The following is a 23,643-nucleotide window of genomic DNA, read 5'->3' as shown; positions in this document are numbered from 1 at the left end:
CCATGCTAATGCATCCATACCGCTCTATGCAGAGCTTCTGACTCAGGTCTGTGTCCACACGGCAGAACTGAAGGCCTTAGACCCAGTCACCACAGGACTCAAGCTCTGACCCTGCCCAGCAGGGTCCTAGGACCCAGGCCCTGAGGGCTTGCTGACTCGCACTCATTTGTGTGCGGAGGCAAGGGGGCCTTGGGCTCAGACCTGCATCAGAGGCTGGGTGCAAGGTAGAGTGTAGACACGCCCCCAGGGACTAACCACTACGGTGGCGCAGGAGCAGCCTCCACTGCTGATCTCCGGGCCTGGAGCACCCGGGACAGCAGTGTTCAGTGCACGGCGGGGCTGCTTTGCAGGACAGGAAGTGTGCCACGTGACCTGCCCCAGCTCACCTTCCTCCCCCTCCCAAGGCCGATCACATGAGAGGAGCCTGTCCCGGGGCAGCTTCGCTGAGCATGGAGCTGGCGGGCGGGTGCTGCGCGGTCAGCCTGTGGCTGCTGCTGTGCCGCTTGCCGGCCCCGGGCGCCGCCGCTCCGGCGCCGCCAGCAGGGCCCTTAGCCGTGGGTGAGTCTGGCTGAGCGCTCCGGGGAGCTAGCGCTGAGCCTCAGCCGCCGGGCTTGTCTCTTTCCCCCCGCCAAAGAAGTAGGGCAAGGGGCCGCCCCTGCTGGAAAGGAGGCGGAGGGGCAGGGCTGGGGCCCCGGCTCCGTGGGGTTGTCACCTACAGCCAGACCCTCCCGACCGGGAGCGACCCCGACACAAAGGAGCTGCCAGTCAATAACTCCAGCCAGCCGGGCTTGTTCCTGCCCCCCTCCCCCTTCATCCCCCCTGCTGCTGGCTGCTGATTCATTGCAAAGCCCACGCTGAGAATGAGAGGCAGACAGAGCTCTCCTCCTGGGCCCCTGGTGCTGGGGGGCTGGGGACTTCCTCCCCTCCCCCTCGGGGGGCACACTGGAGACACCTCACTATAGCCTGGGAAAGCTTTACATCCATCCCGTGTGACTTGTCCCTGCCGCTGTAAACTGACTCTGTGGCACTGCCACATTTCCTCACCTGCTTTCATATGTACCTGGCTGGAAATGTCCAGAAACTTCCCTGCCGGGGAGGTATCCCCCCCTTCCTTTTTATACACTCCCTTCCCCCCGTTTGCTTTATTTTTAACCAAATGTACAATGCCATGCTATTTACTTCTCTTCCCAAAGCTGAGGCATTTGTGTGACTCCCAGCACTCTCCCAGATAAATCAGTCAGTCAGTGCCTGAGCATGCTACAAGTAGGCTTGGCAGAATTCTATTTATTTTTTTTATAATATAGAGGGAGAAGATCAATGTTTATTTTTAAGCATCCCCCCCCCCCCATTGTTATTGATCTAAATTTTCAGTTTGGGGAAATTGAGGGTGTGTGTCTGACAATGGGGGATCACACAATTATTTAATGATAGTAGACATTAAGATTCAAAAACTTAAAGCTTTATAACCATCCAAACACAAATTGTGACCATCACAGGTCAAAATATACAAAGTAAATACCCTTAAATCAAACTCTAATATCTTCTCAAGTAGCATTTTTCTTGTCCTATCTGTAAATTTTTGACTGATATTGATGAACATAAGAACAGCCATGCTGGGTCAGACCAATGGTCCATCTACCCAATAATCTGTCTTCTGACAGTGGCCAATGAGAGGTGCTTCAGAGGCAATGAATAGAACAGGTAATCATCAAGTGATCCATCCCCAGTCACCCATTCCAACTTCTTGGTCTTCACAACATCCTCTGGCAAAGAGTTCCACAGGTTGACTATGTGTTGTGTGAAGAAATACTTCCTTAAGTTTGTTTTAAACCTGCTGCCTATTAGTTTCATTTGGTGACCCCTAGTTCTTGTGTTATGAGAAGGAGAAATTGCACTTCCTTATTTACTTTCTCCACACTAGTCATGACTTTACAGATCTCTATCATACCCCCCTTAGTCGTCTTTTCCAAGCTGAAAAGTTCCAGTTTTATTAATCTCTCCTCATATGGAAGCTAATCCATACCCCTAAACATTTTGTTGCCCTTTTCTGTACCTTTTCCAATTACAATGTATCTATTTTGAGATGGGACAACCAGATTGGTTTTTTTTGTTTTGTTTTGTTTTTTGGTTGGTTTGTGTGTGTACAATGAAATTGATATTTACTGACATTTACCAATAAAAAAATGGAATCTTTCCAAAGCTGAGTATAGGTTATGTTGTCTGCATGAGGGTGTGGTTCAGACAATGGCATACAGGCTAGGCCCTGCATTACTTAATAATGCAATATGTCTGAAATTTATTTATTTACTCCATTATAATAAACATTAACTCATGTTTTGCCTTTGGTCAGCAAAGTAAACTCCACATTTTTCTATGTGTGATTTTATTTTCTTCCAGTTATATACATGTTTTAAAAGAACTATTGCTCCATACTCAGCTTCTGTGACTCATATGCATCTGAAATGTAAACCTCTGTAAGTTTCCAGAAGACAAATCTTGCAACCATTAGCAGAAATTGCAATATTACAATTTTCAGATGTTCACATCTTCTTTTTAAGTTCCTGAAATAAGTTTCTGGTTAAAGCACACTATGAGGAGTCTGACTGGGGTTCTGTTCCCTGCTCTGCCATTGGCTGGCTGTGTGACCTTGGGCAAATCACTTTGCCTCTATGCCTCAATTTCCCTTTTGTATAATAGAGATAATTTTCCCTTTTATAAAGTGCGTTGAAATCTACAGCTTGAAAGGACTATTTATTATCATATCTGAAACCTGAAGGTCAGTATTCCTGTAATATGTAACTTTGTAATTCATCTTTTAGTTTAATATACACCTAAAGTCCATTGGGTGCTTGCCTCTGCTTAGTGCTCAGGAACAGCAGTTGAAAACTTACCAGACACCTAGTAGCTAGAGACAGATACAAAAGATAAGGCTGGTAGAGGCTCCATGGCCTGGTAAGAAGTCTAGGCTGCCTGTTATCACAGCTGCTGGGGAGAAGGTTGGGGTTTTTGGACCCTGCCTGGAGGCGTCATCTTTCCTATCAACTTTTGGATAGTACATGTCTGAAAAAATTGAAACTGCCCCCTCCTCTAGCTGCTGGAAGGGAGAAGTGCTTTCTTTATTTCCCCACACCCAGCAGTAAATAAGGAGGATCTCCATCACTCCACCCCACGTCATCTTCCAATTTTGGGTCATTTTCTGCTGCCTATGCTCACAGCTTTCCCAAGCAGTAGGAACAGAATGAAATTGATGTGATTCTGGTCCGTTTCAAACCACTCACACAGGCTAATGAACAGCAGCAGTGGGACTGATCATGGGTTTGTTAAGTTTACTCTCCTCCTGTTTAGCAAAACTTTGAGGCACAACAGAAGCACTGGAGCAGTCTGCAGATTCAGGATTACAACGCTGCATCTTGTACATTCAATTCACATTTGCAGGTTGTCTTTGTAATCATGAAGGCAAAAAGCTTAGTTTTTAAAATTAAAACTTAAATTTTGCAGAACTTAATGGCATAGGCCCCACATTCACCAGGGCTAGTTTCCCAATCTCAGTTGATAAATAGATTTGCCAAGCATGGACAAAACAGGATGATGTTGACTCATATATTAGTCTTAATGCAAACTGTAAGGAGAAACTCAGCACCTTAGCAAGAAATAATCCATTTTCATTACTGTTTGTTTTCTAAAAACAGGGCAGTTCTGGCATGTATCCGACTTGCATTTAGACCCTACTTACCACATCACTGGTGATCACACCAAAGTTTGTTCTTCTTCCAAAGGGGCTAATGCCTCCAACCCTGGGCCTTTTGGAGATTTTTTCTGTGATTCTCCATATCAACTTATTTTATCAGCCTTTAAGTACATGAAAGAGTCTGAACAACAAGTTTCCTTCATGATATGGACAGGGTAAGTAATTGAGTCAGTTAATAGCCACCCTGCTAGTGAAACACTTTGAATAGTTGGAAGACCATAGTGCACTAGTTTTAAATACTCAAACATTTGTTTCTGTATGCAGCAATAAATTTGAGTTAGATGCCGCTTCTGTCTGCTCCGCTTGCATTATCTGAATTACTAACAAGTAGGGCTATCAATCTCAGTTAACTCAAGCGATTAATGCAAAACAAATTAACTAGATGATTAAAAAATATTCATGATTAATCGCAGTTTTAATCGCACAGTTAATAATAGAATACCAATTTAAATTTTATTATAAATATTTTTGGTTGTTTTTCTACATTTTCAAATATTGATTTCAATTACAACACAGAATATAAAGTGTACAGTGCTCACTTTATTACAAATATTTGCACTAAAAAGATCAACAAAAGAAATAATATTTTTCTATTCACCTCATACAAGGACTGTAGTTCCTCTTTATGATGAAAGTGCAACTTACAAATGTAGAACTTTTTTTTACATAGCTGCACTCAAAAACAAAACAATGTAAAACTTTAGAGCCTACAAGTCCGCTCAGTCCTACTTCTTGTTCAGCCAATCGCTAAGACAAACAAATTTGTTTACATTTACGGGGGATAGTGCTGCCCACATCTTATTTACAATGTCACCTGAAAGTGAGAAAATGTGTTCACATGGTACTGTTGAAGGTGGCGTTGCAAGGTATTTATGTGCCAGATATGCTAAATATTCATAGGCCCCTTCATGCTTTGGCCACCATTCCAGAGGACATGATTCCATGCTGAATTTAAATTGGTATCTATTATTGTTTAACAGTGTGATTAAAACTGTGATTAATGGCGATTATTTTTTTTTAATCGAGTAATTGCAATTTTTTTTTTTAATCGTTTGACATCCCTACTAACAAGTTGCAAGACTGATCGAATGTTTAAGACCTCTGTAACAGATTTGGAGGTGCTGTGGAATAATTTATTAATATTGTATGTTGACCTGGTTATTGGGATGTTTACTGTATAAATATATTTGTATAGTTTAATATTGGCTGTTGGCGAAAACAAGGGAGCAGGAGGGAAAAAGAAATAAAGAACAAATTTTTAACAAGGATGATTAACCACTGGAACAAACTACAAAGGAAAATGGTGGATTCTCAATCTCTTGGAGACCGGATGCCTTTCGGTGCTTTAACCAAACGAGTTATTGGGCTTAATACACTTAATACAGGGGTAAATGGGTAAAATTTAATGGCCTGTTTTATACAGGCGGTCAGGCTAGATGATTTAATAGTCCCATCTGACTTTAAACTCTAAGAATCTATGGAAAAGAATGACTCAAAAGAAGCCACTTCTCTCCAAACACTTGAGGGTGTTAAGAGACAATAATGCCAGGACAGGAAGAGACCCAGGAGCATAGGTGATCAAAAGAACTGTGGCAGGTTTAAAAAGAAACACACTCTCAAGCATGAGTGGAGTAGTTTGTGGGAACCAGGCTCAGACAAAGGCACCCACTGGGGAGTCTGAAGAAGTTAGGCCTGCCAGGTTAGCATCAGATGATGGTAAGCCTTTAGGTCAGACACACGTGTATAGACTATTTTAAAATATTTTTTCTCTAAATGCGTTGTTCCCATTGTTAAAATAAACAACACTTTGGTTTGAGAAGGCTGTCTGATCATCCATTGGATACCTCTAGTCACAGACTCCTGAAGGGGAGACCTGCAGGTACCTGAACCCAGTCAGACCTTCTGGGTAAGCATGGCTGGTGCAGAGTCTGTTATAGGCCAGGGCTCAGTGTAAGAGTGGGATGACTGTGGAGTTCCACCCCGGTATAGGTAAAGGCCTGAGACCTGAGGAGATGCACACAGAGACCTGAAAAGAGAGAGAAGTGCAGCTGCTCTGTATCCATGGTAACCTCCTATGTGATTTTCATCTGCTACATTTTCTCTATCTGCAGTCTTCTCTGTCCTTTATTTTGTGGTGTGGCTGGTTAAAAGAGATGTCCGCTTTATAATGCTGCCCTCCTCGTCTCTAACAACTGAAGGACCAGGCAGCCTGTGGTTTGAATGTTTGGTTGAACCACCACATGGTTGTGCACAGTAATGTAATACTCGGAGGCTAGTTATTTTAACTGCATATTGGGTTCATACTTATGCCTTGACTTATGTGGTGAACAGGATTGGGTCAGGCCTGGCTACTACTCAGATGGGAGACTTTCAAGAAAAAATCAGGTTTTACGGAAAATTCAGGAGGAACCTTTCTCCTCTTTGAGTCAATACTGAACTGATAACTCAGTATTGTGCCGGTGGTAGTGCTCTCTTTTTGACAAGAATTAGAACAAGCCTGCCCACTTTATCATCAACAAAGGCTGCTCCTGTAGTTGAGGCTGGGATGCAGGAGAGCAGGATTGAAGTCCTATGTTGATCGCAGGCAAGACATTTACTCTGTCTGTGCCTCAGTTCCCCATCTGTAAAATGGGGGTAATGATACTTCCCATTAGCACAGGGATGCTGTGAAGATAAGTGCTTGTGAAGCATTTGAACACTGTGGTGATGGGGGCCATGTCAGTAGCTAGACAGGACTATCCTGGTATTTTCCGTAAGAACTGGAGGTGATTAGTTTGGCGTCCTAGCCAAAATCCCACATTCTACCTACCTACAATTCCCTCTTCAGTGTAAATTAGTGGATGATTTACTTTTAGTGATGGGTATTTATTTTAGTGATGGGTATAGTGATGCCTGTGATTGCTGGTTTGCCTTTGTGTTTCAAGGTCTCTTGAGCTAAAAGGTGCTAGATAAATACAGGAGTAGGATGCTGACAAGTGTATATATAAACAGACCAGACTAGATTAACCCATTGCACTTTATTTTCAACAGAATGGGAAGGAAATAAATAAATAAATAAAACCTTAAATGGCTCATGTGGGGAAGGGGCAGGAAAGCAATGAAATCCAGATTACATATCAACTTTGAGTGGGTTGGTTTGATAATGAAAAGTCTTAATAGTGGTAAGTATTTATCATGGGATTCTCTGTTAAACATGGAACCTATTTATAAAAGGAGCAGACTTGGCAGGGACCCTCTCAGACAATGCACTAGCTTTTTATCTGAGTTCTGTAGCAGTGTTCCAGGCCAGAATTTAGGTGCATTGGCAGAGTTGTTCAGAACAACAAATGAGTTGTTTTTTACAGTGTTGTAGCTACTTCGACACTTATGAAGTCCTCTTCTTTTTAGGGATAGTCCACCTCATGTTCCAATGGAGGAACTCTCCACAAAGATGGTCATTAATGTTATTGGCAATATGACTTCCACCATTCAAAGTTTCTTTCCAGATCTCCAGGTGTTTCCTGCGTTGGGTAATCATGACTACTGGCCACAGGTAAAATGAGTTTTTAGGAATATGAGTGGATGGGCTTCTTTACCATAATGGCTGTGTATACTTAAAAGCGCTGGAACACTGCAATAAAAATGAAATTTGTATATGAGTGTTATACTGGAGGCAGTATCCTATGATTCTCCAGTTTACACCTAAATCTTCAGAGTGTAAATATTTCCATACTACAGTGATGTGAAGTACAACTTTCTCTGTGTGTAAAGTTACCTGAACTAATGCTGATGTCAGATCAAATCTTTCTATTGACCTATGGTATCGCAAACTGACTTAGATAAATTGGATGCTTACAAATCATGAAACCACTACCTCATATACACAATTTACATACATTTAATTTTTTATGCTGGGTAAATCATGCGTATGTGTGTAATACTTGAGCTCAGTACTACAGATGGCATCCTTAATGGGATCTGTCAGTGTGCCAGTAATATTCAAGGCCTGCTTAAAAGCTCATTGGGAGTGTGTCCATTGACTTCACTGGACATTGGATCAGGACCATGTACATTTTTTGTAATTAATTTCCTGCTTTCTAATGGTGACGTAAAACAAATAACAGAAAATCCCACCGTTCCTTCACTGATATCAAAAATTGCATTAGTAGTGCATTGTTTGGGACTGCTACAGATATTTCCACTGACAAGTTATTGGTCCCATAGTTCATTCCAGTCTGGCACAATGCCCTTCTGACTTCCACATTGTGTTAGCAATGTTGTTCTCGGCATAGATGAAAACATAGTGAACACTAGAAACTGAACATATCCACTAAACATATTTCAAAGTTAATATAGAAGTTCAAAGGAGTAAGGGCCAAATTCTCCCACCAGATCTTAAGGGAGGAGGTAGATCTTACGTAAGCAGATCAGTTGCAGTAATTTGTTTTTAAATTTTAGCCAGGACTCTCTAAGATCCTCCCATACTCTAAACAGTCCTCCCCCCCCCCCCCCCCCCAGCAGCATTCTGTATGTCAATTAGCCCTTACGGGGGGGGGGGGGAGGAGATATCTTTTAATATAATGTATAGTTACATCTGTTTCTCCCCTTTGCTTAAATGAAATTTAGTTTAGGTTTTTGTTGTTGTTTGTTTGTTTTGTTTATTTGTTTGTTTTTTAAAAGGAGTTTCAGAGTTTAGGGAGAATAACTGACATGCAGCAACCTCCTGGGATCTAGAGGAAGGTAGCTGCATACAAATATTCTGATACACATTGGCTGATGTAAATTCTCAGTGCAGACTTTAGCATTTAGCTATTGAGCACCCTGTATGGTGAATGTTAGTCGTGTTTGTAAAGCATATGCAATATAACACATTGAAATATAGTAAACTAGGACAGAAAAATATCATGCTCCAAAAACTTGTTTGCTGTTTAAAGGGAAACTGCACCCATTTCCCTCAGCTTTGCACTCTAAAATATGTGAGTATTTATTATACAGCATTTCGTTTTGATATATCAGACTTCACTGATGTGCAGAATTGCCATGTTTTTTTCCCTATAGTTTGAATATCATGTGGGAGTATACAGGGGAGACACTGTACAAAATGTGAGGGTGCTGCAAGCTATATTGGATGGGCTATATTTTATAGGCACTTGCTTACTACGTGCCACAAACTGACATTGATGTGGCACAGCACATATGGCTGCTGTTGCAGTCCAAAAGCAGGAGTGAAATATGTATGCCCCAATATGCTGAACACCAACTGATTGAGTAAAGCTACTTAATGATCTTTGGTCCTTTTCTTGTTGCAACATATGTGGAAAATATCAGCGGATTAATATGTAATTGAATAGTCTTTCAGCCTTTGTTGTCACATTGGTCCTCTTGCACAAGCCTACCTGGTAGCTCCAATTAGAACAGGCTCCCTAATTTAGTGTCTAATCCAAATGTACACAGAACACGCCACCCTGTGTTTGGGAGCCAGATCAAAGCCTCCTTGAACCCACAATTGAGCCTCATATCTGGAGCTAGATTTAAGCATATCTGTTGGATGAACACTCGCCATATATTTGACCAGTGCAGTTCTGGAAATTCCTTTCACAGAAACAGAAACATATGTGATCATGCAGCAAAAAGATATAGACTGATTTTTGATAGCTCTACGTGCATGCAAAGACTGAAAGATGCTTTGTCCACAGACCTTGAAATAAGAGTGTCAACCTCAAGTGCCTACAAAGTTTAGTTTTTACATTTTATTTGAACAAATCTGAAAACCACCATAATACTATTCTCTCTCCCCCCCCCCCCCCCCCCACGCACACACAATGTTTTGTGAATCAGAAAGGTGTCATTTTCATTGTGTATCAAAAAGAAAAACAAATTTTGAAACTTTGAAATTTTTTGTGCAACCGAGTTGTTAAGCCCTAATCCTATTACTTTAAATGTTTCTAGCACTCATTTACTAGTGGTGTTAAATGCCATAGAAAAGTGACTTCACATTCAGTTCTGACTGAAATTCAGGTATTTGGTTCTGATTACTTGAATTTGGACCTCTGACAGCCCTGGTGAATGCCCCAACACTAGGCTATTCTGGGATTGGGGGTGGGGAGGGAGGGACGGTTTTTGACTTTTATGTGAAAAATTTGTATCAACATCTTTAACTAGGACTCTTGCACTTTCACCTGACCCAAGCAATGCTCAAGTGCCTCAGCAAAACCTGATTAGAGAACTCTCACATCAAACTTAGACAGAAGATGGAAAGTTTTTTCCCCTAAAAACCCTGTTTAAATGTTTAGCTTGGGAGCAAAAGAGTGCTGGGGGGGAATAGCATTATGATGGTTTTCAGATTTGTTTAAATAAAATGTAAAAAATTAAACTTTGTAGGCACCTGAGGTAGAGTCTCTTGTCTCAAGGTCTGTGGACAAAGCGTCTTTCAGGCTTTGCATATAAGTAGGGCCATAAAAATCTTTTTATTGCATTCACCACATATCTTTCTGTTACTGTGAAAGGAATTTCTACAGCTGCACTGGTTATCAGTGATATCTTGTAGTCAGAACAGTACCTTAAGCTCCCACTCCTTACCACTCTACAGAAGTAACTGGATGAGATTCTATGGCCTATGTTTTCCAGGAGATCAGACCAGATGGTCCCTTCTGGCTTTAAAAATCCATGAATTTGTGTGTCAGACTGTGATGAAAGTTCTGTTTTTTGACAGGATCAGCTGCCTGTATCTGCCAATGAAGTTTACAGTGCAGTAGCAAATTTCTGGAAACCTTGGCTAACTGATGAGGCAATCAGTACCTTCAAGAAAGGTAAAATATAGTAGCTACATTTTATAAAACTAATGCTGAGAGGTCTGACAGTTCTATAGATTTACCCTCTCTCTTTCACTAAACTGCAAGAATGAATGAGTGCAATAGAGCATCTGGCCCAGTTTCTCCAGAGGTAAAAGAGTTATTGATTTTGCTATATAGCAATTCCTGTCTACAGTTAATCTTGTAGGGAGACTTTATTCTTGTTCTAGTGTAATAATAATTCCCTGCTTTGGGTAGCACTTACAAGCTTTGTACAAACATAAAAGAGACTCATTCCCTGCACGGAAGAGTTCACAATCTAAAATAAGAGCATAACTATCAAGGAAGGGTATGTGAAGCCATAGTTACACTTGTACTTAAAGAAAAATTGAAGAATAATTGTTTACTTGTTTTGAGACTATTTGCAATTCAAAGAGCAAGTTTCAAAGATCTAGTAACACGTTTATGCAAAGTGAGGTGCTAGCAAATAATCACTAGGATTATCCCATCCCATCTCCTAGAACTGGAAGGGACCTTGAAAGGTCATCGAGTCCAGCCCCCTGCCTTCACTAGCAGGACCAAGTACTGATTTTTGCCCCAGATCCCTAAGTGGCCCCCTCAAGGACTGAACTCACAACCCTGGGTTTAGCAGGCCAATGCTCAAACCACTGAGCTATCCCTCCCCCCATTTTAATTAATTGTATAATTAATTAATTAAAATGTTCCATATCTAATTTAGTTAATCAGATATAGGCTGATACAATAATGATTTTTTTTTTAAACCGACGGGCTGACAAACTCAATTCAATTTCCAACTCCCACCAACACTGCAGGTTTGGAAGTTTAATTTGAACTGGACTATTTGGGGGTTGGCATTCTGAGTAGGAGAGACTGGGTAAGAAGGACTTGAGAGCAAGAAGGGAAGAGAGAGACTCTAATGGAATAACACACAGGGGGGGCAGATCCTCAGCTGGTGTTAATTGAAGTCAGTGGAGCTATAGTAGCTGGGGGATCTGCTCCACAACATCTACAGTGGAACCTCAGAGTTAGGAGGAACACCTCGGGAATGGAGGTTGTTCATAACTCTGAAATGTTCACAACTCCGAACAAAATGTTATGGTTGTTCTTTCAAAAGTTTACAACTGAACGTTGACTTACTACAGCTTTGAAACTTTACTATGCAGAAGAAGAATGCTGCTTTTAACCATCTTAATTGCAATGAAACAAGCAAAGAAAGTTTCCTTACCTTGTCATATCTTTTTTTGAAACTTTCCCTTTATTTTTTAGTAATTTATGTTTAACGCTGTATTGTACTGTATTTGCCTTAGTAGTTTACGTTTAACACAGTAGTGTACTGTATTTGGTTTGGTTTTGTTTTTTTTGGTCTCTGCTGCTGCCTGATTGCATACTTCCAGTTCCAAATGAGGTATGTAGTTGACTGGTCAGTTCATAACTCTGGTGTTCGTAACTCTGAGGTTCTGCTGTATGCTATAGAGGGTTGGCCAGAGTTGTGGGTTAATTTTTTCACGCTACTACATAACATAGGCTTCCTTTCATGAGCCTGAATGGATGGCAAAAACATTGTGTTTTCCTTTAATTGGATCTCTGTTTTGGAAGTCAGATGTCCTTTAACTACAGGAAAATCAGTGAACTCACAATGCTAATTTTGAGAACCCACGAAATGACTAAGATATTATTGTTGCATTTAGCACCACATATGCAATTACCCAATTCATACACACATGCGAATTGACAAATAAAGGGCAAAAAGTAGAAGTGGTCCTAAAAGATGCCCTGTGTCATTTTCCTCACCTCTGAGTGATCTTGAATACAGTGAAATCAACTAGATTACTTGAGAAATAAGGGCTGCTCAATATGAGTAAGCATGTCAGAATCTGGTTGATAGAAGTCTTACTAGTCTAACTGTCAGTGTAGTCCTTTCACTCTAAACTTGTGTTCCGAAAGCATTCTTCCTCTAAATCATGTTGATCTTGTTTCCACAGGTGGCTTTTATACACAACTCTTTCAATCCAGTGTTAGCCCTCAACCACTCAGGATAATCAGTTTGAACACAAATCTATATTACAGTCCCAACCATGTGACTCTGAATATAACTGACCCGGCCAACCAGTTAGCCTGGTTGGAGAGCACACTAGAAATCTCTCTTCAAAAGAAGGAGAAGGTAGGCGTTACACACAGAATACTATGAATCAACTCAATGTCAGTAGTAGTATCCATCATATCTATTTGTGTAAATTGAAAGAAAGCTAGCAAAAGGAAAAGAGAAAGAAGTGAATCAAGTTTCAGGGCTATTTTAGAATTTGCAATTGATTTGATAGAGCAGAGGCTTTAAGAAATGTATATTTGCTACCTGCTACATACAGTAGTGAGCAATAGGAAAGAAAAAAAAGAGACCTGACTCCAGTCTTACTTATACAGGTTTAACATCATTATAATAATGATAATATCATCTACAAAAAGGGAAATAAAAACAGCCCAGGAAACTACAGACCAGTTAGTTTAACTTCTGTGCCAGGGAAGATAATGGAGCAAGTAATTAAGGAAATCATCTGCAAACACTTGGAAAGTGGTAAGGTGATAGGGAATAGCCAGCATGGATTTGAAAAGAACAAATCATGTCAAACTAATTTGATAGGGTAACGAGTCTTGTGGATAAGGGAGAAGCGGTGGATGTGGTATACCTAGACTTTAGTAAGGCATTTGATATGGTCTCACATGATATTCTTATTGATAAACTAGGCAAATACAACTTAGATGGGGCTACTATAAAGTGGGTGCATAACTGGCTGGATAACCATACTCAGAGAATAGTTATTAATGGTTCCCAATCCTGCTGGAAAGGTATAACGAGTGGGGTTCCGCAGGGGTCTGTTTTGGGACCGGCTCTGTTCAATATCTTCATCAATTACTTAGATATTGGCATAGAAAGTACGCTTATTAAGTTTGCAGATGATACCAAACTGGGAGGGATTGCAACTGCTTTGGAGGATAGGGTCAAAATTCAAAATGATCTGGACAAATTGGAGAAATGGTCTGAGGTAAACAGGATGAAGTTTAATAAAGACAAATGCAAAGTGCTCCACTTAGGAAGGAACAATCAGTTTCACACATACAGAATGGGAAGAGACTGTCTAGGAAGGAGTATGGCAGAAAGGGATCTAGGAGTTATAGTGGACCACAAGCTAAATATGAGTCAACAGCGTGATGCTGTTGCAAAAAAAGCAAACGTGATTCTGGGATGCATTAACAGGTGTGTTGTGAGCAAGACACGAGAAGTCATTCTTCCACTCTACTCTGCGCTGGTTAGGCCTCAGCTGGAGTATTGTGTCCAGTTCTGGGCACTGCATTTCAAGAAAGATGTGGAGAAATTGGAGAGGGTCCAGAGAAGAGCAACAAGAATGATTAAAGGTCTAGAGAACATGACCTATGAAGGAAGGCTGAAAGAATTGGGTTTGTTTAGTTTGGAAAAGAGAAGACTGAGAGGGGACATAATAGCAGTTTTCAGGTATCTAAAAGGGTGTCATAAGGAGGTGGGAGAAAACTTGTTCATCTTAGCCTCTAAGGATAGAACAAGAAGCAATGGGCTTAAACTGCAGCAAGGGAGGTTTAGATTGGACATTAGGAAAAAGTTCCTGACTGTCAGGGTGGTTAAACACTGGAATAAACTGCCTAACCTGAGTAGGTTAGATAAATGTCTATCAGGGATGGTCTAGACAGTATTTGGTCCTGCCATGAGGGCAGGGGACTGGACTCGATGACCTCTCGAGGTCCCTTCCAGTCCTAGAGTCTATGAATAACTCTGACCTCACTCCTGATCTGTGTTGGTGCACGTGAGATCAGAATCATGTCTGCATTATAAGGACTATTACAGTACTTTCATAGCCCAGGAAATCCAAAATGGAATTATCTACAAGACTTGATGCAGAGGACATTTCTGCTATTTAAATGGGAAATTGGTTAAAAAGTTGCATCTATAACATGGTACCAGAGAACATGGGTATGTTTGTACATGTATTTGCAGTATAAATATTACATTCTTTCCTTTTAGCAGATAATACACATGAAAAGCATATATCACAAACTCTATCTTGCATACACAAAATGTTGTTCAGATTGCTAAGCATGCAGAAGTAAAGAAATGAAAGTTAAAATTGTGTACATTTTGTCTCCTGTGTGAATACATATTGCTACAATATTTAATCAGTCGTATGCCATTTCTCAAACCCTACAATAAAATAATCAAACAATTTTGGAACCTAAAACAGTTCAAGAAAACAGCAAAAAGTTTTTCATTTTTGGTTTTTTTTTTTTTTAAATAATGGAATAAGTGTATTTTTTTCACTCTCCTTGTCTCCTAAATTACTGAAATCTTTTTTGCACAGTCTTTCCCAAAATATTGACACTAGTCCAAAGAACAATGCTAAAAATGTCACGCTGGCAAATATTTTTCAAAAAATTATGAATGTTCAAAAAGAAAGGCTTAGAAAGGAAATGTTTGCAGCTTTAGTTCTAGGAGTTGCCACTTCCCTAATATTGTAATAAATGTATTCACTTATGCTCATTTTCTGATGTAAGGTTACTAAATATTGGTTCATAATTACTTTACACACTGTTACTAACTACTCATACTTGCTTATAGCAAAACTAACTTACAATGTTCAGGCTGACAAAGTCTTTCAAAGACCACATTATTATGAGACTCAATGTTAATCAGTTCTAGGCTAAAGCTGAAAATGTTTGCTTCATATGAGGATGTTAACTGTGTTGTATCTATCTGATCTTTTAGGTATATGTGATAGGACATGTGCCAATAGGATATCTGCCTTTCGCAAGGAACACTACTGCCATAAGAGGATATTACAATGAGAGATTAGTAAAGATTTTTCGCAAGTATAGTGATGTTATTGCTGGACAGTTTTTTGGACACACACACAGAGATAGCATTATGATCCTTCTGGATGAGAAAGGTAATGATGTTTGTAGAATACAAGTGTCTTTGCTGCATCCTTTCCTGATTGGCTCCAAGTAAAAGAATATTTTGGTGTATATGGGGGCCAGTCAAACTCTGGTGTGAATTATTTGTAAAAAGAAATGGGGATGAAAGTGCTATTTATTTATTTTTTATCAAGGTTGTTGAACACTTACTACAACACTGTATAAATGGTGTTCTCCCCAAATTCCTGTAATGAGAACTGCACGAAAGAACTATGCATTGTATTGTAAGACAGATTGTCCACATTTTCCTTTTCTACTGATATTAGAAGAGGCTTTCTAAGCATCACACTTCTAATGAACGCCAGTAGTTCCTAGACAAGCATCTCTAGTCTTTCCTCTCCTCTCTTTCAGTGACATGGTCAAATTACACTGGCCAGTTCCTATTGTGTGTTATGTATGTCAGAGGGAATGTTCTCAGGCCAAGGAAACATGTTCTGCTTTTTGTGTTTCCTGCATCATTACTGAACCTCTCTGCTGGGTTCCCTGCTGCTTCAAAGTTAATTAAGATAAGTGGCGGCAGTGGGGAAAAGAAATCTCTGCTTGTGCCATCTCCTTGATCAGGTGATTTCCCTTTGGGATAAGCACCCAGCTTTGAAGGTTTTGCATTGTGCTCTGAAATCACTTATTTTTAAGAGTGAGAGTGGCTACAAAGGATGTTGTTTCTAATAGAAATCGCTGCTTAAATATTTGTGTCTATACCATAGAATGGTGACTCCAGTGCCTGAGTTCGCTACAAGTTTATGGCTATAAACTTGCCATAATTGACTCCACATTTATAATTGTTTTTAGAAGTTCGTATAAAACCTATCATAAAACCCTTCAGTGAATCAGCTCTTCACTCTGAGTCGCTGTCCTCTTAACATAGACCAATTTCACATTGACACCCAATAAGAAGGAATAGCACCAAGTGAGAGAACCACCTTTAGAGAGTTTGTTCTTAACGTGTCTATTAAGGCAGTGTTTTGCCTAGATGATGTTCCCAGGGCTGGCTGCACATTTAATTAACTGATTACACATCCAAACTTCAGCGAGGGGGACAGACCAGCCTTGCTGCTTTGTCGCTGCAGTTTGCATTGTGCAAGTCACTCTGCTTCCAAATCTGTTTTATTGTCTCGTTCCTCTGACAAAAATAGGCACTTGCATGTCTAATCTTGCTCACTATGACTTTGCTCTTTTCAGAATGTGTTCTCATTTCAGGCATTTGTTTATTGACAAAGCTTCGCTGAATTCAAGCTCAATTGGAATTTGCAGCCAAAATCGATGTATTGAGATACAGAGTCCATTTTATCTCCTTCAGAAGAGTCTGCTGGCTTTCCAGCACTGTTCTTCAGCTTTCAGAGCTCCTGCTCACTTGTGGCCTTCAGCCTTGTGACTTCTGCACTGTTATGCTGGCTGCATAAAGGAATATCTAACTTTCTTCATAGAGATGCTCTAAATACACATACCTGTGTATTCTAGCTACTGAAAGTCCTCAAATATTCTCCCTTTGACTTGCTGTAAAGAGCAGGGTAGACATAACAGGTGCCAGCAGGGATTTCTCTCATAGCCTGGTTAGATGAGCTTCAGGACAAATTGTTTTAGGCTCCTGACATTTCTGATAATGCAAAAAACAAAGGAAGCTGCATGTAAGACGTAAGTTGACGATAGCTCTGATCTGTTTCCTTTAGTGAGGCTTGTCACAGTTCAGGGCACCTGTACCTGAATTCCCGCTCCGTGGTCCAGCAAGGGCACCCACTCTCAAGCTTCTGGCTCCCCAGTTATCAGCTCTCTTGGGTGGAGACGTGTCCTAAGTTCCCTCTAAGCTTTGCGGCCATGCAGCAGCCTATTAAGTGCCATGCAGGCGCTCAGGGCTGCAGTGGGGAGAGGCACCTCTCCCCACCGTCCCCCAGCCTGGACCTTCCGCAGCTGGGGGAGAGGCACCCCTCCCCCGGCTCCAGCCCAACCCGAAGAGAGGCACTTATCCCACGGCCCCAGCCCCGGAGCTGCTGTGGCAGGGAGAAGGGCCTCTCCCCCCTGTTCCCCAGCCCAGGTGCTGCTCAGGGAGAGAGCGCTAGGGGGAGTCCTTTATCCCTGCTGTAGCCCCAAGGCAGCCTGCACCCCAAACCCCTCATCCCCAGCCAGATCCCACCCCTCCAACCCTCTGCCCCCGCCCTGAGCCCTCATCCTCAGTCCCACCCCAGAGCCCGCACCCCCAGCTGGAGTCCGCACCCCCCTGCATCCCGAGCCTCTGCCCCAGCCCTGAGTCTCCTCCCACACTCTGAACCCCTCGACCCCACCCCCACCACATAAATTTTGTTATGTGCACCAATATGGAGGTATGTTATCAACCATACCTCCATATTGGTGCACGTAACAAAATTCATTCCGCACATGCGTGGGAAAAATTAGAGGGAACCCTGGACGTGTCTCTCTCCTTCCTGACCAGGGTATTTCCAGGCTGCACAGCTCCCTGCCTACACTGAGTTCCCCAGCAAATCAGACTGCCTGAGCAGGCCTGCTTTGCCTTCTCCTCAGAGGCTATAGGCAGCATAATTGCCCACAGTTAAGTTACACCCAGCTCTTTCTGAGCAAGCACTTTTATTCTTAAGGGAAAAGCATTACAGAAAAAATATATTAAAACAATAAAAGGAAGGATTGGAGCCTCTCTTGGACAGTTTAAACTCACGCTGTTTATCCAAAAGTCCTTTCTCTGATGGTTGGTTCTCTAGAGAATCCAGTCTGAATCGGTATATGCAAATCTCTCCTGGTGGTGGTAGCTCTCTGGAGGTATTATAACCTGAGTAAATTTGCCTAATCACTCCCCCATTATTCTTAGTTCCTGGAGGACTGTTGTTCCCATCCCCCATGGAATTGCATACAATCCCTGGCCCACAATGATACATAAACTTAATTCAATAAGGACCTGAAGAATAGCTTTGTGAATCTCAAAAGCTCGTCCCTTTCACCAACAGAAGTTGGTCCAATAAAAGAAAAATGACCTCACCCACTTTGTCTGTCTTCAATGAGGTTGTGCAGGAAATTGCCATATCTGTCACCATGCTAACAACAGAAATGCACTGGATACGTAGGGCATGGCTACATTCTGGATTGTTGGGCCAATATAGCTATTCTGGTGCAAGCCTCCAGTGTAGATGCACTGCACTGACGTTAAGCGGAATTCATATGGGTGAGACGTACCTAGGTTTGCACCAGCGCAGCATCTCTATGCTGGGCGGTTGCACTGATATAGCTACCCCTCTGCAAAAATCCCTAAAGTACCTAAGCCAAGCACCCTGGGTCTTGTCTTCTTTGTTCTCAAATGTAAATAATGCATTTCTAAAAGCATTTACCCTAAAGGGAATGATTATTTCCCAATTTTTTTTCAGAAAACCCAATAAATTCCTTGTTTGTGGCACCTGCTGTGACTCCAGTGAAAAGTGTGTTTCAGAGAGAGTCCAACAATCCTGGAGTCAGACTGTATCAATACGATCCTCTTCAGTATAGCTTGTTGGTATGTGAAAATTAAAAGCATTGTGTTAGTGTTAGGCTTGAGCTGTAGCTATTTTAATACTTTTTTCATACTGGGTGTCCTGCTGCCAGATTGGTGCTGGGTTCTGTCTTCTCAGTGGTAGGCAGAGAGGGGTGGAAGGAGGAGGGGAAAAATCTTCAAATAGGAACTATGCAGCCTTTCCTGGGCCTGAAAGATCCACCTCCCATTTTCTTTCTGCTGCCTAAACCCTAGAACACAGAATAAAAGTCAGAAAAAAGCTTTTGTTCAGCTGTGGAAAAGGCAAGTAAAATCCTGGCATGTATGGATAGGTCTCTCTTTAGACACATGTGAGCTTTGGTGATAGAGAGAATAACTTTGGTGCACTTAGTCTGGCACTGTGTAAAACACTGGAAGAGAACTTCCAGAAGGTTCGGGGTGAAATCCTGGCCTCACTGGAGTCAATGGCAAAGCTTATGTGCTTAGCTGCTGCCCATTTCTCACATGACCCTCATTCCTGCAGGTCTTCATTTCCCTACATTCTTCCCATGGCCTCCACTGGCCACCTATCCATATGCCACCAAATGGTGCCTGGGGAAAAGTGAGTTCAGCCCTTACTATGCTTTTCTCACTATATGTAGCCTAGATCTGGTTTTAACATTCATTTGGCCAGCCATCAGAGATGTGCATAAGGGACTTTGGTTTACCCTCTTCTTTGAGGGAAAGCACCTCCAATAATGTAGCTACTTCATTTGTCTCTCTCATCTCTTTCTTCCCCCACTATTACAGCAGTGCAAGTGCCAGCTTATGGTGTGAGCCCAACTCTTGGGGTGGGGCATGACCTTTTATTCAGTTGTGAATAATAAGCAGTGACAGCTTCCTAATCAATATATCATTCTAGAAACTTAATGAAGCAAGCAAGAAAGCAATACAACTGTGCCCCCCGCCTTTTTTTTTTTTTTTAAACCTGTAGGATCTTTGGCAGTTTTACTTGAACCTCACAGATGCCAACATGAAAAATGAATCAAACTGGAAACTAGAATACATCCTGACCAAAGAATATGGTATTGAAGACTTGAAGCCAGAAAATTTATATGAAATGGCAAAGCAATTCACTGTGCCACACAGCAAACTGTTTCAACAATATTACAATAATTTCATTGTGAGTTATGACAAAAGCATTGTCTGTGAAGGGGACTGCAAGACCAGCCAGATATGTGCAATGCAGTATTTGGATCACTCTTTCTATACAGATTGTATCCAACGGGGATAGTGTGGAGATGAAGTACAATGTGATCAGTACTGATGTTGTTATGTAGCCTGTATTTTAAGGAATCTGTTTTCCTATTCTGCTGAAGTGGGAGCCTGTGGCAATCCTCTGTGAATTGAAGGGGGGAATTACATCCCCTAAATCTTTTATTCTTGGTAAATATATTGGCCATAATTTTCCAATTGCTTTGTTTGAAGTTGAACACCTTAATAACAATGGCTTGATTTTTCAGTGATCCTGACCACCAGTGACAGCCATTACAGTGAATGTGCACTGCAGTTGCTCAGTACTTATGAAAACAAGCCATTTTTATTCAAGTGTGTAAATATGGGTTTCAGTGTCTAACTTTAGGCACCTTGGTTTGAATACTTGGGCGATATATACGCTGTTTAGATTGTAATCTGTAACGCTGCAAAAAGCAATGTTTGTATAAGTGTGTAAGTCAAGTTGTCACACAAACCTTTGTGATCTGTAAATATTTACTGAAAGTTGAAGGACACAGGACTATCCAGTACTAAGGGTACGTCTACATTTGGAGCTGGGGGTGTGGTTCCCAGCTCAAGGAGATATACTCCTGCTATCTCTAATTGAGCTAGCGTGCTAAAAATAGTGTAGTCGCAGCAGCATGAGTGGCGGGATGGGCTAGCTTCCCTGAGCGCGTGCCTAGGATGGGTACATATTTGGGTTAGCTAGCTTGTCCCATCACCAGCGCTGCCATGGCTACATGCTATTTCTAGCATGCTAGCTCAATCAGCACTAATGTGAGTATGTCTCCTCGAGCTGGGAATCATACCCCCAGCACCAAGAGTAGATGGTACCCTAAGGCTCAGATCCTCAAAGGTGCTTAGGTAACTAACACCCATGGGAGGAGCCTAAATGCCTTTGAGGATCTGGACATTGCTTTCTCCGTATAAACCTGTGTATATTAGTGGTAATGTCAGATTTATACATATTTATATTAACAGATTTTTTGACAACGTAGGGATACAAATCAATGTTTGACTCAATGGAAGTCACTAATGAGATATGAACACACATTCATCTATGTAATATAGGCAAATGCATACCTATCACAAGACTTCTGAAACTTTTTCATAGGGTGAACTATATCGTAATACAGAGTTTCTCATGGACAACCTTTCCTCTGGTTTGTGATTGCACAGACCACCTGTTCCCGGAGTCAGCTGCAGCTATTGTTTGCATGAAAAAGTAATATTCTCCCAAGTATTTTAAATGTCTTTTAATGCAATTCAACATATGGAAATGAGAAGTCATTTTCTGCTCTCCATGGAGTGCAGGGCCACAGTTTGAGAACTGTGGTTAATACATATATTATTCATGAGTAGCCAAACCTATAGCTGTGGTTGCAAAACTATTCCCATTATTAACCCCTTGTTTTTCATGAAGTCTTAACTTACTGATAGATTTTGCTGTTGGAGAACATCTCATGTTTTGTCTCAACCCAAAAGTGAAATTTGTTCTGCAAAGTCTGAGGGGAAAATCCCTTCAGCTGCTGGTTATGAAGAATAAATTTAAAAAATAATAAATATTGTTAGCTTTTTTCAAATACCTTAGACTTGTCATGGAAGGATCCTCCAATGAGGAATGCTTGCTTTTGCTAAGTTTGCATTCTGAAACAAATCTTTCAATGTTATTAACATTTGAGCAGGTCATCGAATATGCACAATAGGAAATCTCATTACATTTTAAATGGTGCCCGTACATGCCCAACTCTAGCAATATGGACTTTGAAAAAAAGGTAAGAGAAATTAATCTGGCTTTCTTCAATTATTCTCTGTAAACAAGGCCTCCATACTATGACAGTGTTCCTTCCTATGAATGTTTAGAATGTGCTTGATCATTAGATCACACATTCTATTCATCTTTCCCATACACTGGCCTTTGTACACCAGAATGCAGCATGACTGACTTCTTAAAAGCATTGCTGGGATTCCTGTAACTATCACACTGGTATTTGTCCAAACTGTATGTCTTTGCATTAAGATAAAGTGATGCAGTGGCATTAAATACAAAAGAAAAGATGTGTTTTTAAAATAAAATATGAAAATACAAGAATGAAGGTCCTCTTATGAAAGCAAACTCACCCATATTATACATTTGTAGTATTTTCCCATTGCTGTTAGGAACAATCTGTCCAAAATAACATCTCTGATAACTTGACCACTCATATTTCACAATTTAAAAAAAATTTGTGCACAAACTTAATTGCTGCATTAACATTTCATTCATATTTGGAGGGTGTGTAAAATATAGAAATATAGGTATTAATACCATGTAAACGTCATCTTTTATGCCAAATAATTTCTACTGTAATATTTCTCTTAAATTATATTTCCTGAAATTTTCCATGTTTTGTCAGCCTAGATGTGGCTTCCCACCCCCCCCCCCCTTTAAAGTGGAATAAATCATTTAGAATGAATACCAGCAAATGGTCTGAATTACATTCGAATGGAAGTAAAACAACCTTACACTCCTTACCATCCAATTGATCTGCTACCGGTAATCTCAGATGTATCCAGATATATAAATAAATAAAATAAAGAGAGCTACTTGTGCACTCTGTGAGTGTGTTTGAGTACCTTGATATTTAGATGGTATGAGATGTGAATTGAAGTTGACGTGGATGTGAATGCTAGCTTAATTGGTAGTTTCCTGAATTTCTAGCGGTTTTGTTGTCTGGAAATGCACTTGAGCAACCTGAACTCTCCACTGATAAAATACGTTGCGCAAATATAAGCCAAGAGGAAACGTAGGCAGATGGTGCAATGACAATAGCAGTTGAGATGTTAACTATGTTTTTTCAACCTTCCGTAGCCAATTCTGCTTAATCCAGCCCCTTAGGGGAGTTTACCACTGTTCTTTTCTCCTACTTTTTTGTGGCTTCTGAGTCTAAATGTTAAGCAGGACACACAGGACCACCCCCCGTAAACCATATACAATGAACTAGTAAATCACCTGCGTCTGACGAAGTGGGTATTCACCCACGAAAGCTTATGCTCCAATACATCTGTTAGTCTATAAGGTGCCACAGGACTCTTTGTTGCTTTTTAGCAAAGACACCACTGGTCATTCTTTTATGCCGGATCCTGAAAGGAACTAAAACAGATACAAATTCACAGGTTCAAAGCTTTATGGGTGTCAAGGCTCCTTCCCCACTCTGAACTTTAGGGTACAGATGTGGGGGCCTGCATGAAAACTTCTAAGCTTAACTACCAGCTTAGATCTGGTCCGCTGCCACCAGTCCCAATGTGCTAAGTCCCTTCCCTGGGTAGCCTTGAGAGACTCTTCCACCAATTCCCTGGTGAACACTGATCCAAAACCCCTTGGATCTTAAAACAAGGAAAAAGCAATC

General features: G+C 41.1%; 1 protein-coding gene across 1 annotated transcript; it reads left to right on the top strand.

The window, feature by feature from the left end:
* The first annotated feature begins 310 nt into the window (after positions 1-310).
* On the top strand, positions 311-22,670 carry SMPDL3A (sphingomyelin phosphodiesterase acid like 3A). The gene is made up of 8 exons (XM_024192612.3): positions 311-558; positions 3,690-3,903; positions 7,136-7,280; positions 10,440-10,536; positions 12,522-12,700; positions 15,326-15,506; positions 18,900-19,024; positions 19,974-22,670. The coding sequence occupies exons 1-8, from the start codon at positions 414-416 to the stop codon at positions 20,271-20,273; spliced, it is 1,386 nt and encodes a 461-aa protein (XP_024048380.2). The 5' UTR covers positions 311-413; the 3' UTR covers positions 20,274-22,670.
* The last annotated feature ends 973 nt before the right edge of the window (positions 22,671-23,643 follow it).

Source organism: Terrapene carolina, unplaced genomic scaffold, assembly GCF_002925995.2.
Source record: "Terrapene carolina triunguis isolate 2854851 unplaced genomic scaffold, T_m_triunguis-2.0 Scaffold85, whole genome shotgun sequence".
NCBI classification, from domain to species: Eukaryota; Metazoa; Chordata; order Testudines; family Emydidae; genus Terrapene; species Terrapene triunguis.
This window is presented reverse-complemented; position numbering and strand designations above follow the sequence as displayed.